Source organism: Bemisia tabaci, chromosome 4 (genome assembly GCF_918797505.1).
Source record: "Bemisia tabaci chromosome 4, PGI_BMITA_v3".
Lineage (NCBI taxonomy): Eukaryota > Metazoa > Arthropoda > Insecta > Hemiptera > Aleyrodidae > Bemisia > Bemisia tabaci.
Window position 1 is genome coordinate 39,494,961 of NC_092796.1, and position 23,709 is coordinate 39,518,669.

The following is a 23,709-nucleotide window of genomic DNA, read 5'->3' on the forward strand; positions in this document are numbered from 1 at the left end:
TTGAAGATAAATACCTACAATTTTCCTAGTGAATTGGGTTTTTATTGACACAAATATGGCAACGTCTGAAGGCTCATACGGCGTTCTTCCTTGGCAGGGCAGCAAGATACGTCAAATGGCGTAGCTACTTAATTAGTCTATTTTTCCGAGAATAAGTTGACAGGAAGACGACATGCACTCATTTTCGCTGAAATTGAGGGGATGTCTATAAAAAGGGCATTTGAAGCAATGAGAGCTCGGAGAGGTTTAAACCCTTTTTTTAGCACGGCACGGTGCCGCCGCCCCTTTAATTATCCCTTATATTATTTTTATACTGGCGGAAAGTAGAGAAATGAAAACTTTAAAAAGCTCACTCAGCTTGGCCATTTTCTCCAGTATCCTTCTCCGTAAGCGACGATAGTCGTTCCTCAGCACACAGAGTGCGTGCTTGTGGGCTGGTTAAGCTGGTTTTCAGGTGAGGAAAATGTGTCGCTTTTTCATTAACTGCGAATTTTTAACACTGTTTTTTTTTTCTCAACGTAAGTGACCGGTCACGGAAAAAGGACATCGAAAAATTTGTCAAGAAATGTTTTTTCTCCAGTTGGATTAAGGGTGCAGTATTGATCGAGCTCTCGATGGTAAAATACACTCGAACCTTTTATAGAATAACTTGTGAGTGATGTATACCTATATATTTTAGTGTCAGAGAAGAGCGTAAAGTTGCGTTTTAATCCAACGATTTTGAGTCTTTATCAGGGCCGGATTCACCTACTCGCCGCCCATGGGCCGCCTGCATTTTGCCGCCCCCTACTTATTCGTTTTGGAACATCAATAAAAACCATCAAGTGAACGTGCCGGAGGGGGAGGGGTACATAACACGCGTTTACTCGTGTTGGACACATTTTTTGCGAAAGCCATGTCAACACTACTAGCAAAAGTTCTCGGAACTTTGGGCGGAAGTTAAGTTCCGTAAACCTATCTCTGTGTGAACAAGGCCTTCCATTTGTAAGAAATGAACGAAAAATTATGCAAGAACAAACATAAATGTGGTTCAATACTTTTAACTTCCGCCGCGCCGCCGCGAACGCACTGTGTTTGACGTAATGCGTGAAGTATTCATGCAGTCTTGTAGGCGCTATGCCTTTCACGTCGACTGCTGAGTGCTGCTGACGGGCTGACCGCACTATGTTTGACGCAATGCGTGAAGTATTCATGCAGTCTTGTAGGTGCTAATATGTGTTACATGCCGACCGCCACGCTGAGAGCTTCTCCTTTTCATCTCAAGTCTTCGTCATCATTGTTCTCTGCGCCGCGCCGCTCCATGCCAAATTGCATGTTTGGTTTCTCTCTTAACTCGACAAATTAAAGGTGCTGTAGCTGTTATCACTGAAAGACTACAAAATTAGAGATTACTATACCTCAGGAAATGAGAGATTTTGTCGCCTTTTCTCGTTTGTAACTTTTTTTCTGAATCAGATTTTTTTATACCTATATTTTAAAAAAAAATGCAAAATTTGCCGCCCCCTAAATTTGCCACCATGGGCCGCGGCCCATGTGGCCACCCCTTAATCCATCCCTGGTCTTTATATATGCATGATGGATTACAACCTTACATTTTTTCCTCGGAAAAGCTTGTTCTGAACTGTAAACTTAAAGCCGTCATAACTTCGGTTTAGGTCGATATTTTTGGGAGGTTCTCTTCTTAGTTGAAGTATTCCTCGGTGAAACATTCCTCGTATATATATATTGCTGCTAGTTTATAGACCATAGAAATTTTAAAACTCTTCAAGAAACTAAATTTAAAAATTTAAAATTGCCTAGTCCCCGACGTAAATAGCCTAGATGCTGATCGTCGTTAAATAAAATTAACTAACTAACATTCAAGGTACGAATTTAATCATTCTGATATACACTTCCTCATCAAAATTTCATGTAGAATACGATTTAGCAATGAAAATTACTGATACCAACTACCAATCATGATATCGACGTTCTTATTTGAACCTATTCTTGCTAAAAGGAACTATGTGCAAAGGGATTGTGTGTAACATAGTTCCTTTTAGCATAAATACGTCCATTTAGCATTGGTTACGACATATCGACGGTGAAACTCCCAAACCACGTATCTTCGTTTGCGACGTTGCAGGCTTGCTGGCATACTTTATTTTTTAAAAGAAAACTACTCGACGTGCATTCTTTAAAATTTTTGTAATTTTTTTGCTCTGTGCGAAGAAAATTCTGTGAAAACTTTACAAAATAATGCTGATTACCTTTCAAAAAAAAAAAAAAAAAAAGAATATTGGGGGCGGAGATTTTTAAACACCGCAAACGAGATACGTGGTTTGGGAGTCTCACGGTCAATATTTGAATTTCCCATTCACCAGGGAAAAAAGAGTCTACTTGAATAAAATCGTGCACTACGACGGTTTTTGCTGACTTCTTTGAATGGAGCCGTTGCATGTCGTGTCAGAAATTTGTACTTTTTCCACCGTAAAATATCGCGAGAAACACGATGGTGCTACTAGTTTTCTCTAAAAGAAAACCAACTCCTAGGCTTGAAAATGGCTCTCGAAGTTTAGGCCGTAATGGAGGGTGTGTTAAAATAGGCTAGCGAGTCACACGATTGATTGAGATGATTTATTATTCGATGAAATGTGACGACGCGTGAGAAACGCCTTCAAATGAAAAGATACTTCCTAGGCTGGTCGAGGAGGCCGAATAGTTGCATCATTTGAAGACCCCATCAACAGTGTAGTAGAACGTAGGTTAGTGGGTAATGCGGCTCCTTAAATTTGCACCTTGTTTAGTTAGTTGACTTTTTTCGATATTATAATTAAATGGAGAGTGGAGACGTGCGAAAACCGCTAATGTCCATTTTACCAGTCTACAGTTTTTTTTAGTTGATAATACTTTTACAGAGCTGATACAACCATAAAAGTGATTAAAGGACTCGTTTTGGGATTAAGGGAACCCGGAGACGAGTACTAACACCACTTTCGTGGTTGCATTCAACTCCGAAACGTATTATCAACTCAAAAAAACTGAAGAGCGGCAAAATGGACATTAGCGGTTTTCGCACGTCCCGATTCAATTAGGTCCTTTCTTCCCTTTCCTCGTTTCATAGACGATTGTAATGAAATTTGAAAAACACAAGTCCCAAGTTCCGGTTTCCTCTCTTTTCTAAGGAAATTAATAAGCGTTATCGTTCTAAATTTTCATAGAATAAATATTCTGTACAAAATAAAAAAAAAAAAAATTACTACAAATTTCAAGAAAGAGTCTTTCGGTTTTACCATTGAATAATTCAAATAGGTCTGAAAATGTTCAGCCTTACAAATCGAGCTACGTGTTTTGCGACTTTTAAAATCGAAATGTTTGATTGAATCGTTCAGTTAAAAAACGTCCCTACTCCGAAGATTGCGAAATTTTGCTTTATCGCAGAATAATAGTTTTTTAAGGGTAAGACGCAATACTCTGCCGTCTCTCTTCTTCTTTTATCAAGAAAAATGTTTGACCTACTTTTGGAAACTCTATTTGTAATCTGGAGGTTGGCAGCGGCATTTTTCAAGTATTTTTCGTATAGGAACTAGGAAGGTTCGCTGCCCTTTTGAATCCTAAGAGTCCTATATTTTACTGAAAAAAATAATACATTATATGTTGTTTTAGCACCTGGGATGTCAAAAATGTGTCTGGCGATCCCAAAATGCTGCCTTTACTGCCCGCGCGGTTAATTTGACATCCTGCGAATGCAAATTCAACTGCGTGAGCAATCAAACCAGCATATTAGAATCACCAGACACATTTTTGACATCCTAGGCGCTATATCAGGATACCATTTTTTTTCAGTATTTCGACTTGTCCGTACTCTCCCCATCTAGGTACTCTCCATACTTCGACATGTCCGTGCTCTCCCCAACTAGGCATTCTACATACTTTGATACGTCCGTACTCTCTCCATCTGGGTACTCTCCATACTTCGGCATCGACAAGTCCGTACTCTCCCCATCTAGGCATTTTCCATACTTCGATGCGTCTGTGCTCTTCCCATTTAAGTATTCTCCATACTTCGACATGTTCGTACTCTCCTCATCTAGGTACTCTCCATACTTCGACAAGTCCGTACTCTCCCCATCCAGGCATTCTGAATACTTTGATATGTACATACTCTTCCCGTCTTCGCATTCTCCATACTTTGATACGTCCATGCTCTCCCCACCTAGGTACTCTCCATACACTGAAAAAAATAATACATTATGTTGTTTTAGCACCTGGGATGTCAAAAATGTGTCGGGTGATCTCAAGATGCTGCCTTTACTGCCCCCACAGTTAATTTTACATCCTGTTAATGCAAATTCAACCGCATGGGCAGTCAAGGCAGCATCTTAGGATCACCGGACATATTTTTGACATCCTAGGTGCTAAAACAGCATATACCATTTTTTTCAGTGTACTTCGATACGTCCATACTCTCCCCATGTAGGTACTCCACGCTTCATTAGATCCTTTCTCGGCCTTGATTCCAGATCGACCTGCGGCGGGCACCCTCGGAGACGATGCCGATGAGACAGTGGCTGATCTGCGTGGTGGTGGCGATCTGGTTGGCGGACTCGTTGGCGCAGACGTTCCAGTACTCGCACGGCTGGACGAGCGGGAAGAAGCGGAGCGGGAGCGGTCTGCTGGGACCAGGAGGGCTGTCCGCGGCTTCGGCTTCGGCCCGCAGAGACGCAGGTGTCGACAGAGACAGAGAAGAGCCGCAGCCGCTGCCGTACGATCTTGCCCATGACCTGGCTGCCGCGCCGCCGTTGCTGGCGTCGCTCCCGTCAGGGGCCGCGGCCGCCACGCTCAGGCGGCTAGCACTCGAGGTAAAGTCGCGTGAGCTACATTTTTCTGGCTCTTGACCGAGAGAGAATCAATGTTAATGCCTGTGATTCACCCGATCCGAACCCCGCTTCCAACGGAGCCACCAGTCAATGGGTCAGCTCCGCGTCGCGCCAACTCCGAATCTACGCGTTTATGCACGAGGAGTCCGCCAGTGGCGTGGCGTGCTTTGCGATATATCGATTGTTATGCCATTTAAACCTATGGAAAAGGATCGATAATCAGGGTGTTCGCAGCGAACACCTTCATAATCGATTCTTTACCATAGGTTGAAATGGCAGAACAATCGATACATTGCAATTCACGTCACGCCACTGGAGTCCGTGTCATCCTATAGTGCGAATACAGCGGGCCGACCAATAGAGTATCACCATTTTCCGTTCCTCCTCTTTGTCTGTCGAGTCAATAATCAGCCCTCGAGAATCACACTACAAGATGAAGTCGACACCTGGTGCATGAAGGCGTAGATTTGGAGTTGGCGAGACGTGGAGCTGACCCATTGACTGGTGGAAACTAATAGACAAAGCTATAGACGAAGAAGGAACAGGGGAAAAGAGCAATCCTACAGGTTGAAATGAGTGGTCGTTAAAGACACATAAAGACGAAAATGATGGAATAGGTCCTCTATAGGTTCTCTCGTAAGATGGCGTTAGCTAGTCTATTACTTACCTCCTTTGTCCAATGCAACCACCGACTTCCACGGATAGGGTCACTCCAGTTTCCCTTCGTTCTCTTTGTCTATAGCTTTGTCTATCAATTGCCACAAGTCGATGGGTTAGCTCCAATTCTCACCATCTCCGAATCCACGCAACTATGCACATGGAGTTGACGTCATCTTCATTTATAATTGTTTAAAGAGGAAGAGATACTTATATATAAAGAAAAGTCACTTACATCAACCACTTTCATTCAGCGATTTTATTCTTGGTTCAAAATAAAATCGTCGTGACGGCATACTCATGAAGGTGTGTGCCTAAATTAAGTCACTTTTTTCTTTTATGAAACTCAAAAATTATGTTAAAAGTTATTAAATACGGATGGTAGGATTTGGTGAGTTTTTAGACGACCGCTCTCTTTTTGTACCGTAGTATCTTGCTTTATTTTGGGAGGAAAGCTCCGCAGCCGCACTATTAAAGTATGGCTGTCATATTTAATATGTTGGGCCGCCTTCAATTTCGTATAATAGGTACTGTGCAAAACCTTGGTTGCGAAACAGTTGCTTGAAGCGCCGCGGCGCGGCGGGCGAGGGCGTTCAGCGCGACACGCGCATTGGCGCCTACAAACCCAACAGGAATACCTCACGCATTGCGCAATGCGTGAAGTATCCCTGTTAGGTTTGTAGGCGCCAATGCGCGTTCCGTGCTGGCAGCGCAGCGGCAGCACACCGCTCCGCTGTGTTTGGCTCTAATATTTAAAATGGCAGAGTCAGCGTTTTTGGACTCATGATTTTGAGATGTTAGCACAATCTGCATGGATTATTCTCATCTAAATTGATGAAAAAAAAATATGTACAAAGGAAAACCCAATGTGTGTTTTGTAAATATTTAGATGGTTTCGAGTCAAATTTAATGATTTCCAAAGCACTTTAATTTTTTCTTTTACATTTTGTGCTTTTAATGTGATGCAGTGTGGTGCACGCGCAAGCAAATGCTCAAAACTGGACGTATTTGACTCTTAAACATCGCTTTACAAATGGGCTAAATTAAAAGATTGCGTGCTTCTTGGTTTTTTCCTCTTTTATTCATTTTTGTATAATTTCTTCAGAACAACTAGTTCATTGAGATAAATATCAGTACCATCGCTTGGAAAAAGTTTTACAAATATTTTCCGAGTTTTAAAAATGTAAATGTTTTTAAAATGAAGTAATACCCCTCCCCCCAAAAAAAAAAATAAAAAAAATAAGTGAAATAAACATAAGGTAAGTGTTATCGATCAATTTAAAGGATAGAAATAAAACCGAATATTCACCGATGACAATTAGAAAAGATTAAACAAAGGAAGAAAGCAACATTTCATTTAAAAAATGAGTTACCATAACAATACCTCCTTCTCTCTCAATTTTCTCATATCAATATTATCATGTAAGTTTACATACAGACTATAATATAACGCTTGAACCAAGTCACTGTTGCTTATTTTACGCGTGGACGTAAACTACTGGACAAAACCGGTGCGCCGACAAAAAATCGTCGAAGGAATGTCCTGAAACCCATCAACCCTATCATGCGTGTATTCTTATGGATGCCAGGGTTTATATCAGAAAGGATGTAGTTCCTTTTGATTAATTACGTCCAAATAGACCGCACGTTGCGCCCACGACCCCGAATACTGCCGTGCTGAGGAAGAACGCCGAATGAGCCTTCAGGCGTTGCCAAATTTCCTTCAATAAATCATGAATTTTCGGGGAAATTTCTTTCCAATTTTTCAGATAATTTTGTTCGCAATTTCACCTAAATTTCCTGAGAATTCCAAGGAAAAATATCCATAGCTTTCTTCAAAAATAAACATTTTATCGAAGGAAATTTGGGAACTCTCGAATGTCCTTACGGCGTTTATCCTTAGCACGGCAGAGTACGCGTTGCCTCTTCTGTTAACTCGTTTTTCGTGATGGGTTATTATCGGACGAATTCCTGTGAACCTGGTGTACTGACGGCTCTTCCTTAGAATTACAACAATCGAAAACTACAGAACAAGCTCATTACAGCACAGATTCCGCATTTCCTCGATTCAAAGGAGGAAAAAAGGACGAAGGAAAGAAAATTGAAATTGATATAGAAGGATTTTGTATATAACCCATTTGAAATCTATCTTTTGGTTTTTCAGGATGGCAGGCGAGTCTGTAGAATGATTTTGTCGATAGCCGAAAGTCAAAACTGTTTCAAAATCAAGGAGGACTTTTTCAGGATAACGGACGACGCATAGTTCTGAACTCATGTGATACTCACCATGTTCATACCCAACATTATACAGAGCGCTATTTTTATTGATGGAAGAAAATCGTGTAAAAAATAAATAAAAATTAAAACGATTGTGGTCTAAAACATTTATGTATTAAATCCTGAGGGAAGATTGTCATTAAATGGACGTGGAGAGAAATGACACTCGATATTTCGAAGAAATAAATTGTCAACGTGATATCAATGTCGATATTCTTCTTTAATGTTGGTTATATGATCATGCGAACCATGAAAATATGAGGTCATAACGAGGTCTCAGGAAGAGGTCCGTCTTACCACTCTCGATCGCACCTTCAAATAATCCACTTTTAAACTTGAAAATAATTGGACTAGGTTTTAGCAAAGGATAACCAAATCACATTTTATAAGTAAAAATTGATTCATAACTGATTTCGAACGCCCACCTTTCTTCTGCCTAAACAACTAAGCTCACGATAAATTTTCAGTATAATATGGGACATAGACTCGTATTTTTTACTGTCATACGAGCATAAAACCTTCAAAATCTTTATTTTCTTCAAAAATTTGGTTCAATTTTATCAAGGTGACTGAGCCACTTAAGAGTTTTGACTCCATGACCCATCTATTGTTTAATTCCAAGTATCATATTTTAATATAAAACAATTTACTGAGATTGATCAGAGTAAATTACACAGTCAAAATTTTCAAGACTTTTACTAACATAATGTGACTTGCACGTTTGCTGAACAAAGACCATTTCACTAAGCGAATTTTATTTAGAGGTTCGGAACTACTTTTGTGCCCACGGTTTGATGACTAGGTAACGAATCGCAGGTGGTTCTAAAAAAGATTCGACCTATCGGAAACCAACGGATCTAATTGTCCGAATCTGGTAACAACGGTGTCCACTGGTGTTGGTGATTGATGAGACAAACCAGGACAGAACTTCCCAAGGAGGTTCGGAACTTTAAATAAAATTCGCTTACTGGTGATATAGACGGTTCGCCCTCCCCCCTCCGGTATGCGCAATTCCATGCATGAAAGTTAGAAAAGCTAGAGCGCCTTCAGTTTTGAAAGTATGCAACTAGAGCATCCGCTGAGCACGATTAGTCGCGCATTTGCAGGCATGAATATCAAGTGAGCTCCTGACGAAGGCGTCATATTGCTGTTTCTGTATGTGAATGACACGAAATACATGTGATTGTTTGTTTCTTCCTGCCTTCGCTAAAAGATACAGGAGTAACTCCTTTAAGCTATGGCATACTTTACCTACCTACCTCATTTTATTTCTTTTTATCGAAAGAGCCGTCTTCTCCGACTACATCGCAAATTTTCCTGAGCCGTATCTACCGATAGGTAGATGGTCCAAAAGTCCTTCTCGACAATAGAGAAGTCCTGAAGGCTCGCACAAGATATCTTAAATACTACCGAGTGCTAAATTTTTCTTAAAAAGACCAGTGCGTAGCCTCCAAAAGTAATCATTTTTGTCGTAAAAAACGCATCCAATTTTCAATTATTGCATATAGTCCCTCCATAGAGAATTAGAGTTCTCTCAAAGAAAAGTCTTCTGATCCAAATATGTCAGTTTGCTCGGAGAAGAACATCAGCCTTCGGAGGCTAAATACTCAGATGAGCTATTTTCGTCGGATAGAGTAAAAAACCCGAAGAGAATTATCCAAAATCGGCAAAAAGATCCCTAGAGTTCATTTTAACCAATTTCTAGTATGTTGTTCTACTATATTTAATATGCCTTGCTGTAAAATTTCAAGGCCTGAAACGAATTTTTTTTCGCGCGGCATCGTTGCCGAGTGTAAAACTGTAAAATTCCGTATAACTAACGAAGAAATATTTTGAAGTGCGGTTTCCGCGAAAATTCTTCTCAAAATATGTTATTTTCGCTTAGGGTATTACCATTTTTCGTTTTTTTTCATGATCTATATTTTTTTAAATGTATGTACATTGTCAAATGACTGAAAAAAAAAAAAAAAATCAAGCAAAAAAACTGTTCATTCTTTTAGTCTACTTCCATCATTTTAATTTATTGGAATAAGCCGCACCTTGGTAAGGTACCATGCACAAGCGGAAATAAGACAAGTTTTCCTGGGGGGGAGGGGGGAGGGGGTTGCTCAAAAGAGGGCAAAACGGGATCGGAAGGAGATGGAGTTATAACTTGGAGCAGCAATTGGCGCTCGGACTGCTCTTGGTGTACGCGGAGCGTAATCTTTAATGCTCATAACTCTCGCCTCCGTCGTTTCCCTGGGGAGTATAACATATTAAGGTATAAGAAAAAGTACGATTGATACAATGAACTGTTTTCTTTTTCGGGGTTTGAAAAATGGCATTTGATGATGTATTACACTTTAAAAAAGATCACAAAAAATACGAAAAATGGCAACACCGCGAATCTAATTTAATAAAATTTCCAATTCAATGACGTATTCTAAAAGACCATATTTTTAGAAGAATTTAAGCGCAAATCACACTTCTAAAATTCTGTACCTTCGAAAAATATGGAATTTTAAAGTTTTACACTTGGCAACGCTGCTGCGTGAAAATAAATTCGTATTAGGCCTTGAAAATCTACAAAAAGGCGTCTACGATATCGTAGAACAACGTACTAGAAATTCGTTCAAATTCACGCTAGACACTTTTTTTCGCCGCTTTTGAATCAAATCTTTCTCTTATTTCGTTGAAAAACGGTCCTGAACACCTCCAAGAATAGATTTGCAAGGCAGTTTAGTTCGTTTTCTTGCTTATCGAGTGCGTCAGATGAGAAATTTCAAAATTCCTACTGAAATCTCGGGTGTATTAACATGTTATACGGCCAAGTAGCTATTACCGTTCTTTACTCATTCGATCTGGCAACACTTACTACAAAATACTACGTATAGTACTATGATGAGTTCGATGACCTCTGACGATGAAGGATTCTTGGTCTCTCATTGGTCCGTCCCGTTTTGAATGGTTCATTCATGAATTACATGCGCAGCACGTGACGCCAGCACGCACATGGTTGAGTTTGTAAACAAAGCAAACGATGAACTTTTTCGTGACTTATTCGACGCAGAGTTCTCTATTAAGTTAATAATGTGTTAAATCAGGAGTAACATATCCAGTAATGCTGTTAAGCTTGTTACACCTTCATTTCAATTGTAGCAAACATCTGAAGAATAGAATGTGTCGACATGTTTAATAGTCACTCTTCGAGTGTGAAGTTTAGACAAGCTGAAGAGATTGATCATCGATCAAATGTAGTTTAATTTTTTTCCTCATGATCATGCCACAGCTGGTTGTAGTATTTACATCCGTACGGGGATGGAGACAATTTATTGTCAAATAGCTCCATTGTATTTAAAGTAAGCAGGATTAATAACTCTTGAGGTTAGAATACGATGCGGCCGAAGACTTTAACCATGAACTCTCTGGTTTCTTAATACTTTGGCTCTCAGGTAGGTAGATACCATTTATGGTCTTACAGTGTTTCCTACACAAATTCAAAGAATGAATAGGTACATATTTAAGAACAATCATTGCAGGAATTCATTGCTTTATAGGATGGATGCAAGTATTCAGATATTTCCAGAGTTTGGAGCTGCATTTTCTGACTTCAGGATCATGGTAAAATGCATTGTCAATGAACAAAGCTGAAAGTTTGCTAACAGAATTTGAGGCTTAAGGGAATCTTCAGTGTTTTTTTATTATTAAATGAGCGACAGGAACATCCCGTGAAGGGATGACGGCAGGGCGTTGATGAAGAAATGTTGCGGTGTCAGTTGCCCGATAACCTCTAGGAAGATAGACATATGTTGCGTTTTGGTGTTGCAGAACACCAGAGTGCGTTGTAGGAGCAACTTCATGTATGTGTACAATCAGCATATGGGGAGATACTTAAACACTGTTTAGGTCTCAATGGATTTGAAATTTTCAGTTCAGATGAAGAGCAAGTTGAAGTTCAAAAGGTTCGCCCGTGTCATGTATCCTGTCGTTTGCTGAAGTTGTGTGCTTTTAAGTTTTGCGTTTTGGGCAAAAACAATTTTAGTGCAATAAGCCAAAAGAAGTTTGAGTTTCCTTGATTTTTCAAGTTGACGCGAAACTCAAAGTAAAGTCAATTAAAAATTAAGCAATTTATGAAGTAAGAAAACCATGTACCTAAATTTTTGTAAACATTTTCAAAAGAAACTTATTGAAAACTTACAATATGTGATATGGCATTTTTATGTAAGAAAGGACGAAAAGGGTCCTCGATTTGGAATATTTTATCAGGTTTTCTGTGAGTTTTTACCTGCTGAAATGTATGAGGTTTTATCTTTCCTTGCCTCTAAGTCCATTTGATCATTCTTTTTTTCAGAATTACAATAAATCACTGTTTCCACTCATCCTGAGGAGTAATAGATATGATCATCTTCCTAGACGATGTCATGATTTTTCAGGGGGAAATTGCCAGAGTAGGTATGTGGAGGAATACTTTGCTCAGTGGATACATTTATTAGAGATGTAAGTTATTTGTGTTGCCTTCAATAAGTCTTACCAAGTGTTAATGTATCATAAATTTTGATGATGAACAAAAATTATCTCAGTCGTAAAGATTAAAAATATCTTATGACGTATTATTTTCAAAGAAAAACTCTCGCATGATATTTTTAATGGATAATAGGAGAATTATTGAGTACGATACGATTTTTGCATTAGAGAATGACAAAGGGTGCCTTTGTTCAGTGAATGACTCAATCAGTCAGAGGCAAGAATAGATTAATCAATGAAATTCACAAGAAAATAAAAGAGTGAATAGTTCAAATTGCAGAGAATAGCTGAAAAATAAAATGGCGTCCGCCGGACGCTGAACTTTATTGTCTTACAGAGTAAGTCCATACTTTTTTTTAAAACTGCACCATGCACTTAATTTTTAATCTTAAAAAACTTTCATTGAGAGATTGTTAACACTTATTATAATTTAATATTAATTATATTTTAACAGGTTGAATTAAATGAGTGACTGACAACATTTTTTTTCTTCATTAGTTTATTCATAGATTCTTTATCACAGATAACAAAATCACACAAAAATAACACAAAATAGCAATTATAAAAGGTAACAAAATCTAGTATGAGGCAAAGAGAGAGCGGCAAACTTAATTGTGCTTTTCTGGCACACTATGTACTTTCTTTGGTAAGATAAAGTGTGACATTCATCTTGAATGGAGTCCCAAATGTTATGGTTTCACACAATCACAGAGTGCCAAAAGGTGCTCCGCAACTCAATAAATTTAAGAAGGCTTACCTATGATAGTCACATCTCTTTCAAAAATTGTTTCTAAGACAAGACACTCTCAACGTATTGAGGAAACCTGTGCATGCGTGACCAATTTGTACTCACATCTCGTGCTCAAAATCAATTGACAAAGTATTCATAATACATTGTATCGTACTTAAAAAAATAATTTGAAGCTTGACTAAAATATTTTTGTTCCTGGGGAAGTATTAAGTGAATAAAAATTTTAAGTATGTAAGAAGTAGAAAACGTATGACCAGATCTAAGAGAAGAGCTCTTCACAGAATAATCAACGATACATGAATATTGCAGAGAATCAAGGAATGGTAAGTGTAAAAAATTATTCCTTTGAATAAAATCATGGAGCGTTATGGAGAATTGTTGATACGCAGATCTTGCCATCAGTTGAAGCGGTAATACATGATCCACATTGATTAGCTGTCGTCCAATCACATGCAACTACAGGGCTATCATGCCCTTTTAATTCTAGAGACAAGGTTAGGCCTTTGAGAGAAATCTGAAACAATAGAGAAGAGCTGTTTAGTTTAGTGACCACTGTTCACTACTTGATGAGTGCAGTACACTTGAAAAGTAAATGTTTAACAAATCAAGGATTTTGTCAAGTGATGATGAACAGTGCGAGTCAGAAAATTGTGCTTTGAGGACTGCAATTTTTAGATTAGCAGAGAAGAATAATGTCTACCTTACTGCCAAACTTTATCGAAAATTAACAATGACATTGCCTCTTATGAATCATTATGGATTATACAGACCACTACCTTAATAGGTACATACTATGGTTTTTCCGACTTCGGTCTCACCAATCAGTGATGATTAAGTGCATGAGGGCTAGCAGTAGTCCCTTACTTTACGATGAGCCCTCTGGTTGAGTTTGACATATAAAGATGCTGATTATCTTGATGCCATCCAAGTTTGATTGAGTTCTGGTCATTTCTCACCAATGTGTCTCTTAAAAGTTGTAACACTTAACAATAACACTGACTGTCAACATTGTGCTTTGATGAAACCAGAGACAAGAGACCCTCCACTAGTAACTTGGCCATGGTGGAAGCTTTTACTTTCGGGACTTCAGCATTCTACTGTTGACTTACCTGCATGGTTGATGTTCAACAACGTGTTGGCAGTTTCGTTTTGCAAACAAGCCAAAAATGGCCGACGTTTGGGGAAGTTGTTTGGCTTATGACGTCATCCGAAGCTCATCATTGACCATGTAGGTAAGTCAACAGCCGAAAATAGGGTGATGACTGTTGCTCGCTCATAATTGTCCATAAGGAATTGTTGAAACCCCGAAAGTAAAAGCTTCCACCTGTCGCTAGGAGGCCAGCGGAGGGTCTCTTGTCTCTGGATGAAACTTAATTGTGGTTAGGTTTGTTTTTCTCCTCTTAAAACGGGTGTAAAATTTAACCAGACGTTACGTGAATCCATCTCCTATAAAATCATTGCAATTCAGTGTATTTATGAATAGATGAGCTCAACAAGATTGCGCTTAAAAGCTAATGAAGCGCCCACAACCTGCATCTAAATGGCTTTATTTTTTCGCTCTTATCAAGAGTTAATGACAAGAATTTTGGGACACTCTGTAAGCAACCCAATTTCTGACCTCATACATAATTGTATTTTGTTAAGTTATAAAATAAATCAATGAACTTGAACAAATTCATGTACCTAAGCATCAGCATTTTTATCAATAAAACTTACATTAGTACTTTAGTGATCAGAAAGGGGGATGAAACTGAAAGAGAGAAATAGGTATTTGATGTATTAGCGTACCTGGTAAATGTGACCGCTGCACTGCCCTGAGCTGACAAGAATGTATGATCCTGAATGGTGTAAGACAAACCTCCATGGTAATTCACTGTCATTATTTTCATTCCTTTTCAATGCAACCTCCCAAACTGCGACGGCATTTGACCGATAATCCAGACTTCTTCGGTATAACTGAAAATTAAAGCACTTCTACAGTTTGAAAATTTCACAGATAGCACCAGGAAGAACCATACAGAAAAAATATTTCGGCAAAGATAGACGGTAAGGTGGTATGAATAGGATTCATAAAGAGGAGTATTGCAATGGATTTGTCAGAACCAATGACTACAGAAAAGGAATAGTAGCCACATTAGGCTAAGCCAAAACTACGTAGACTTTTAATTTTGTTCGTAAAAAGAGCCAAAGTAAAATTATCATGTGATTTTTCTTAGGATTAGTATGAACTATGCAGAAACCACTGCAGCTAAAGTTTGCCATAGAATTCTTCCTATTAAGTACAGAACTTCCACAATTTTGACAAAAATTATTACGATCCTCTCCATTAGTCATCACTAGGCAAAATTCTTCAATTTTTTTCTTCCTTTTTCTTTTGGACACATGCTGAGTCAAAACGAGATGATGATCAAACTTCATTGATCCTCCTACTTCCTTTGCTTGCAAGGCATTACACATTTCAGAACAAATAGAAAAAGAAAAATTCAAACTTCATTTGAACTCTTCAGCTTGTAGAGAAAATATCAAGTATTTAAAAAGCTCTATCGACTTGGAAGAGCCCTTCAATTTGTTTCTTCCAAATCATCAAGTGAAAACATGACACAAATCTTATTATTACAGACAGGAAAAAACTAAATATCCTGGTAAAAGTTAGATGTACCCACCTTATCCCCATTTCCCAGAGAATACCAAGCATTGAAGTCTGGCGTAAGCTGTATACTATGAACAGCAGTCTGATGACATTGAACGGAATCTATGCACTCAGCATGGCGAACATCAATTGTTAGGACAGAGCCGTCAGAACAACCTGCGATGAGCAACTGACCATTATGGTTGTATGTGACAGCAGTGACATAAACAGTGCTCTCACGCCCATGAGATATTTCTTTCTATAAACAAACATTTCACGATAAATATCAGATTTTATGACAAAGTTTTCTGCATCAATGATTAATCACTTAAAAGCTCTTCTTTAAAACACTTTTTGTTAGATCTGAGTAATTTTGACATGAAAAATTGGATTGTTTGTTCATTTATGTTTTACAATGGAGAGAGAAACAGAAGAAAACTCGCAAAAATTGGACTTCAAAAACTTATCTGACTGGTGAGAATGAGGGAGAAGACTTGTAAAACATATTTTGCAGTCTGTTTTTTAAGCAGCATAAAAGAAATTTTTTAATGGTGGTTTAAGTTCAAAAGCTTCCTTGTGAAAAGAAGGTTAGGAAAGTTACAAAAAAGTATCAGGATAAGTATACCAAGATTTATTGATTCAAATCAGGCTGCGGTGGGAATAGATCTGCTGTTTTATTTTAAATTTCATTTTCACCTCAAAAAGTTTAGAGACTATGAAATGGTGGTTTTCATTGAGAAAAAATTTTGGGTAAGTTTATACAATTTGTAATGAAATAGTGTAAAGATATTTGAAAAATTGTAAAAAATGAAAAATTCAAATATAAGATGATCAATTACACTTGCCTCCATTTTGGATGTTTTGATGTCAAATAATAGTAGCTTCCCATCATTGCTCTTATTCACTACAGAGCAGATAAAACTGGACTCCATAGGGCTGCAACTTACACACAAAACTCTGAAACAGTAGACGGCACATTTACTAAAAGTTCACAAATAGATAGAAATTTTCATCTTTCAATAAATACAAACACGTACATGAGTTAGTTGATTCTAAGAAATTGTAGGAGAATAAAGCTGAACATTGATGCGTTTCATTTAGGGAGTTATCTGACTAAAAAGGATTCCAGCAGAGAGATTTGTATTAAAAGTATGTTACTGCTCGACAATAGTGGTGGTGAAGCTGGCAGAGTTGCTGTTACTGACACCTCACACCTCGAGGTGACTTGAAAAACTAATTGTTTTAATCATGAATTTGCTTGAATGGGTTTCAGCTAATTTTAAGGGGCTGTAAGTTTCCAATTTGCGCCAGATTAATATCAAAGGCATCAGTAAAAATTTAAGAATAGACCATGATAATTACTGTAATAAATCTTACTTATTGTTGAATAAAAGACTGCTTGAATCATTTCCTGTTTCCCAGATAATTTTATGTTCTCTAGTGTCGACTAGAAGTATAGTGCCACTCTCAGTGCCAACGATCAAATATCGTTCATTTCTTTTCACCCAATCTAGACAAAGAATGCTTGAATTCAGCTGGAATGTTGTTAATAGTCTGAAAAAGAACAAATAAATTAATGTATAAAATACTTACTATGACACCTCGAATGAATGATAACTTTTTAATTATTGATTTATCTCTGAATCGGAAGTTACTTTTTGGTTACTTCAAGGCTGGCTCCGAGTAATTTTTCACTGTCAATTTGGTTGTGAAATTGACCATGCTAAAAATCAGACTTTAGGCTATCAGTCAAAATCTCATCAAGCAAAAGTTGAACAAACTATGATTACAATAAATAGCCTGGATCTAAATCAAGCAATTGTTCTCCAGTCCTGAGCTTAATGTCGAAAAATGTATTGCTTCTGCACAGTATATCTTGCTCATTCTAACTTTCATGTATTTAAAAATAATTAGGAATCAGCCTCTACATACAGATTTGCTGTCTAGTTTTTAAGGTTACTATAACTCCATTGAACAAACCTTGGTGATGGTGTAGGACACCATAAGTTCAAAACTCCTAGAATATCACTGCTTGCAACCAATGTCCCACTGGAGTTAAAGCGACACTGCGTCACAGTTGTTTTGTGTTTCAGGAATGATTCCTGGAAAAATAATCACAAATCAGAATGTGGAATCAATGAGCATCACTGCAAAGTTCATTCATAAATTACCTCATGTACTGGGGAAAAAGGTAGGTCTCGGCTAGCAAGCTGAGTGTCGAAAGGATTAGGTAAGATACCTAAGGCACTAGAGGTTCCCTATGTACAGGGTTTAGCGCACTAGGGGGGAAAATTCATTGCTTTATTTGACACTTTTTAATCCAATGATTGTTCCTTTTCTTTTATTTGACCCACTAATGGTGTTAGTAACGGAATGATTACAGGGTTTGAAATTTTGTGAGCAGTATTTTCGAGACAAAGGAAAATGAATGATAGAATGATAAAATTTTTAGTTTATTTCCATATATTATGGCTTAGCTTTTATTGCGGTGCTATTTTATAGGATGACACATAATCTAACCTAACCTAACCTGACTCAAGGCTTCAACCTCAAAATTTGTCCAGATTTTTGACTGCATAAACTTGACATGATGATTGCCAGTCCAACCAAAACTGGACTCAGGGACAAATCACTTTGGAATGCAGTAAACAAGTTTAATTATAGTACTAACTTGGCTTAGAAGAATGAAGGTGTTCCCTGGTTGGGTTGGTTTCCCACTCGACCTCCGGCTCAAAGCATCGACGGATTTGTCTCTCCCTGCTCGGACCCTTGCAGATCTTCCTTCAACTGATGATGATCTTTTGCTTATTCCTCCACCTGAATCACTATTAACAAAGAAAAGTTATTATTTTTTTTTATTAAAAAAAAGTGTGAGCTAGTGCAAATATTTTGTATACCTATGTAGAACGGTGATTGAAGATTGCAAACTTTTAAAAAAGCTAGGAGAAGAGGTTATCATGGTTGCCACAGAATTTAGAAGAAGAAATTCCCTGAAATTTCCCCGACACAGTTTGGTAAAATTTAAAGATACATAATTTGAAATGGTTTTCAGGCAAAATCTGTTGATCAAAACGTCAAACCCATTGTGGCAAGCAAATAAAGCAGACTTAGCAATTCTTCTCTGATGTTTTCACCATTTTTCCAGACTTTAAAATTCTCTGATATTTCACAGAATTCCCTGACTGAGGCAACTCTGTAATACCGATTGAAAGCAGAAGTAAAGGAGAATTTTCTTTATCTTCTCTCTGCTTGCTTCATCTTATAGCATTCGGTTGTGCAACAGGAATGGAATCTATAAATAATAAAATACATGCATAATTTGTTGTGATTTAATTATAAGTGATTTTGTGCTGATAGACTCAAATCATGTGAACCCATAAGTAGCCAAGAATTTTTCAGTAAAAAGGTTTAGAGGTTTATAGGATAGATATTTTAAGCTGGATAGACTTCGCTGAACAGTTGAATTCAAAATAAATTTACCTCCCGATTGATGGTTTGACCCATCCAGCTGAGGCATTTGACGGACTGACACACTGCTTATTTCCAGAGCGAATATTCAGAGCTTCTGTGCTTCCTGTCAAGAGAAACAGAAAATAATTAAGAACCAATTAACATTACTTAAGTAGTTTAAGGAAAAAACATTTAAAAAACAAAAAAGAGAATTATTTTAACAGGTTGATTAGAAAAATGAAAATATCTACCGATTTATATATTTTCAAAGAGTCTAGAACTAGCAAAAACTAACTAACCGTAAGCACCAGATTGTTTCCTGCCCATAACAGGACTTGATGGAAGACCGCCGCCAATATTACGAATTAAAGTTTTTAAACCTTTTGATTGGCCTTCCGCTGGTTGTTCCTTTGAGGTTGCTTCCCTGCAACATTAAAGAAATTTATTAGTCATTTTATGAAACAAAAACTTGTGCGGAAAGACATCCGTTGATCCGAAATGCAAGGGATACAAAAAAATTATTCTCTCAAATTTTTCTGGCACGCCGCCTAAAATTTCATACATTTTTTCTATATTCTTTCAAAAAACCAAACATTAGCAAACATTTGAAAATGATCAAAAATGAAAGAATATTCAAAAGTATAAAGTAAAATCAAACAAATTTTTGCCAACTTTTCAAGCAGCAATTTCACATTATATGGATCCCACTATTTTATTAAAAGAGAGAGGAAGAAAGTAAGAACGTAAAAGAAGTATGTCGGGTGGAAAGTTATTTTGCCCAACTATTTGTAGGAATCCTTGCAAAAATGATTTGGCTTTAAAAATTTGCTTCAGAGGACTCGTAGCACCTTGCTGAGTTAATGGCACTGGATTTTGCAGGCGAGCCCTGCCCTATAGAAACCTGTCTATATATATCTGTGATATATTTGAGGACATCACTTTTGTGCCTTTCCCTCTCCTTAATCAACTTCTAATAAATCAGCAAAGTAATGAGATAAATCATTAAAAATGATTATATATACTTACAATCCTACAATGTAAAAATCATCAATAAGCTCTAATTGCGTTATAACAGGTGGCTTCACATTATCCTCAGCGTTGGAGTTGGAGGTTATGCTATGTTGACGCTCTGCTAACATAGCTAATTTCTGCTTCAATGACTCATTTTCTTCTTCTAATTTTCTAAACCTTAATGCTTCCTCTTGGTAGCTTGCTAAAGTTGGCAGTGGCAGCACCTACAAGATTAATTCAATTATTGGTACAAAATAATAAACAACAAAAATATCGCAGCTGGAAAATGAAAAATGAAGACATATTGTATATATTTGCTGTCATTACAAATAACTTCCTCAGCGTACTATAGTTTTCGTTATGTAGATTTATTATTAAAAAGGAAAAATCATAGAATGCTTTAAAATTAAGAGACATACATACCTGATAGACAGAGGCCAAGAAATTATGGAGAGCGATTTGTAGTGTGTCTTGCCATTGTTTTGTGAAATACGTCGCAAATAAAGGATTTTCTTCAGGAGATTTCATGTATGGTAGCACTGAAAATAGTTCATTCACATTAAATTATGTATGGTATTAATATACCTTTTAAGAAGAACATGCTGTATAATCCATTATGAGCATTTGTGACTGAAACGTAAAAAGCAACTAATTCTTCCGAGCCAAAAGTTTCTAAAACGTTTTTCGCTGAACGTTATACAGAAATGGAGTTAAATTTAGTGGAATAACATCTTTGATGTAGCAACCTTTTAAACATGATATCAACTAAATACTTTACTTCCATTCATGAGAGCAATTTATGGGTATTTTGTAACAAAATGTACTGTTAACTCATTTGTTGGTGACAAAAATTCCTTTGAACATCCACACGTAGGATATAAAATTGACCACAGCAGGCCTTAATTTCTCAGAAAGATAAATGGTGCATTAAAATCTACTCACTAAACCAGTCTTTCCATTCATTTTGACCTTGTAGCTCTGGGGTCATTTTTGACAAAAACTCAGATACTTTGTCGGGTTTGTTGTATGCAACAGCTTGTGCCAAGTAATATTTGTAAATTGCATACTCCAACTTCTTTGCAGCTGAAACAGAATCATCATTGTAACATTATACACTTTGACAACTTGACTTATGACTTTTTACTGTAATTGGACACTTTATCCTTAAAAAAATAAGTGAAAACATCTGTAAATCTTTAAAAGCCTTCAAGAGGTTCAACTGCTGGGGAAGCAAATTAACATTTAGATTGGTTAAGTCAAATGCTGTACTGTGCATCTCAGTAATGCTTACATGAATGGACTACTTGAAAGGGTAGAATTGAGCAATACAGCACATGCTATATTGCTATCTCATCAAAATTTCACACAGAACACATTGATCATGTCAAAAACTTTCAAAAGGAACACACGAATGAGAAATAAATGTAAAAAAGTGATGCATGTAACTGTTGTGGCAAGGTCCTCGCTAAATACAATAAGCCAAAAGGTTACTTCTGAAATGATGGCCAAATCAGGCCAAAAATCACGGATTATATTTAAATGAAGTCATCAGAAACAGCTTTACCCTGCATGATTGATTTAAGAACGTCTCTCAACATTTTCCCATCGATAAAATATATTATTTCTACAAAATGGCTATGAATAAAAAATGTGTAGCCTTCTGCCCCACCAACCCTGTGCACATATGTTTATCATTTTCAGCCTTTTACCACATCCAACCGGGATAGCGGCCGCAAAACACTTTAATATCCAAAAAAATTCCCCACAGTTGCCATCGTCATTTTGAAATTTAGAAAATGATAATGAATTAAATCAAGGATTTGAGGTAGCTACGTTACTAATTTCCTACCAAAAAATTGATTCAGTCTGCGAGAAATGACATTTTTAAAAAAGTGCGCCCCTTTGACGTCTTCCCCCTTACACACTTTAACTCTCTTTTTTGGGGGGCTCAAAAGAAGAATTCAAAAAGTAGCATTCAAAGTAAATTTTTCAAACCTTGATGCCTGATTAATGAGCTAAAAATTGAATTTCATTATACTTCCCAGTATCAAAGGCTGTGAAATAATGTGGTTCTTAGTCACGAAAGATTTCAAGTAAGTAGCAGCTTTTAGAGACGATAAGAACATGTAGTATTAGGAATATGGAGGTATGTACAAAACCAAAATCTATATAATCAATTTCTTTTACCTGGAAAGAATTCTTGCTCTAATCTAGAAAAAAGCTTTTGTTCAAGATGAGTCCATAAGTCACGAATCGCATTTAGGTCATGAGAGTGAATAGACTGCATTAGTTGCTCAATTATCTTGTCAACCTGCAATTGAAATAGATATTAGGGTTGCAGTTGGAGGGACTGTCTAAAATCTGGCTTATCATTAAGATTCTGTGTTCTAAACATGATTTAACATTGAATTAGAGGGATAGCACACATTGCGAGCATACCATTGCCTTTAGGATATATCCACTAATACTTCTTGAAAATGAAAGACATCAACAGTAAGCCTTCCTTTTCTACAGACCGACATATTGAAAATTAGATTTCAATATTAAAGGGGTCCATTAGAAGGGCTTACAACAACTGATTTAAGATGTAAACTCGTACTGATTCAGCAATCTTCTCAGACAGAAATTGAATGAACTAATGGTAAAAAAAAATTTAAAAAAGTCCACAATGTTTTCAGAAGTTCAAACTTGAAGCTTCAATTAATTAAATATTAAAACATTGGGTTTAGATATGTAATCAAAGATTACTATTGAAGAGATAAAATAAATAATTTTAGCTAGTTGGAGCATTAATTTAACTTTTCCACGCATTAAGATTCAGATATAGATAACATGACTAATGTCAAAACAATCTGCGTCAAGTCTGACGGACATGTTGAACAGGAACTTTTGCAATACAGGCAAAATATCTGGATCCTGGAAGAACACAGAGTCATTCATTGACAGGTTGAAACAGTTGGAGCTGATACAATTATATGACTAAAAACATCAGAGGAGCGTTTGTAGACGCTCCTGTAAACTCACCCTAAACCCTTTATCTTTGTCATTTTTGAGATCGTTGTCAAAGGCTTTCAAAGTCCCAGGAAACCCTCTGAACAGTAAATATTCTTTGATAAGCTCATCAAGATATTGAATGTGAGACATGGTAATTAACAGCGAGACAAAACATACTACAGCGTGTACATTTTGGGGCAAAATTTTCTGCTGAAAAACGACAACAAAACGGTAGTGAAATTCTTCATCAAGAAAGAATGTATTGAGGAGAATGTAGAATGAGAACAAAGAAAGAAAAACTTATACACAGTTCATAGTTGTTAAAGTAATTAAGTACAAGGAAATAACTCAATTTTCTTATCAGCCAATAAAGTATTCAATGTAGATGTAAACTGTAAACATAACCTCAAATCACAGACAAGTTGAATAGTGCTGCTCTCTACCAGCGAATAGATTGAACTGCTTTGCCACTAAGCCAAATTTAAAAGAATAATGGAAAAAGCGAAATTAAAATTATCAGAAAATTTTTTGAGAATAAAAATACTTCATCGCTTTGCACATCGAAAATTAAAAAAAAT

General features: G+C 37.1%; 2 protein-coding genes across 2 annotated transcripts; one reads left to right on the forward strand and one right to left on the reverse strand.

Annotated features, from left to right (window-relative positions):
- Nucleotides 1-297: 297 nt before the first annotated feature.
- Nucleotides 298-7,992, forward strand: LOC109031470 (uncharacterized). Its single transcript, XM_019042986.2, has 3 exons — nucleotides 298-454; nucleotides 4,503-4,841; nucleotides 7,681-7,992. The coding sequence occupies exons 2-3, from the start codon at nucleotides 4,533-4,535 to the stop codon at nucleotides 7,777-7,779; spliced, it is 408 nt and encodes a 135-aa protein (XP_018898531.2). The 5' UTR covers nucleotides 298-454; nucleotides 4,503-4,532; the 3' UTR covers nucleotides 7,780-7,992.
- Nucleotides 7,993-12,804: 4,812 nt separating this feature from the next.
- LOC109031567 (WD repeat-containing protein 91) lies at nucleotides 12,805-23,524 on the reverse strand. Its single transcript, XM_019043153.2, has 14 exons — nucleotides 23,162-23,524; nucleotides 22,325-22,448; nucleotides 21,080-21,220; nucleotides 20,561-20,676; nucleotides 20,153-20,361; nucleotides 19,426-19,550; nucleotides 19,157-19,250; nucleotides 18,348-18,501; nucleotides 17,657-17,778; nucleotides 17,054-17,230; nucleotides 16,522-16,633; nucleotides 15,711-15,935; nucleotides 14,836-15,003; nucleotides 12,805-13,561 (listed from the first exon to the last, which is right to left on the reverse strand). The coding sequence occupies exons 1-14, from the start codon at nucleotides 23,279-23,281 to the stop codon at nucleotides 13,403-13,405; spliced, it is 2,046 nt and encodes a 681-aa protein (XP_018898698.2). The 5' UTR covers nucleotides 23,282-23,524; the 3' UTR covers nucleotides 12,805-13,402.
- Nucleotides 23,525-23,709: the final 185 nt, after the last annotated feature.

Excerpts from the sequence above, each read along its gene's own strand:
- LOC109031567 (XM_019043153.2), bottom strand. The coding sequence starts at position 23,281 with ATGTCTCACATTCAATATCTTGATGAGCTTATCAAAGAATATTTACTG. Across the intron at positions 20,362-20,560 it reads TCTTGGCCTCTGTCTATCAG|GTGCTGCCACTGCCAACTTT; the intron begins GTATGTATGTCT and ends TTAATCTTGTAG. Across the intron at positions 15,004-15,710 it reads CTCTGGGAAATGGGGATAAG|TTATACCGAAGAAGTCTGGA; the intron begins GTGGGTACATCT and ends TTTAATTTTCAG.
- LOC109031470 (XM_019042986.2), top strand. The coding sequence starts at position 4,533 with ATGCCGATGAGACAGTGGCTGATCTGCGTGGTGGTGGCGATCTGGTTG. Across the intron at positions 4,842-7,680 it reads TCAGGCGGCTAGCACTCGAG|GATGGCAGGCGAGTCTGTAG; the intron begins GTAAAGTCGCGT and ends TTGGTTTTTCAG.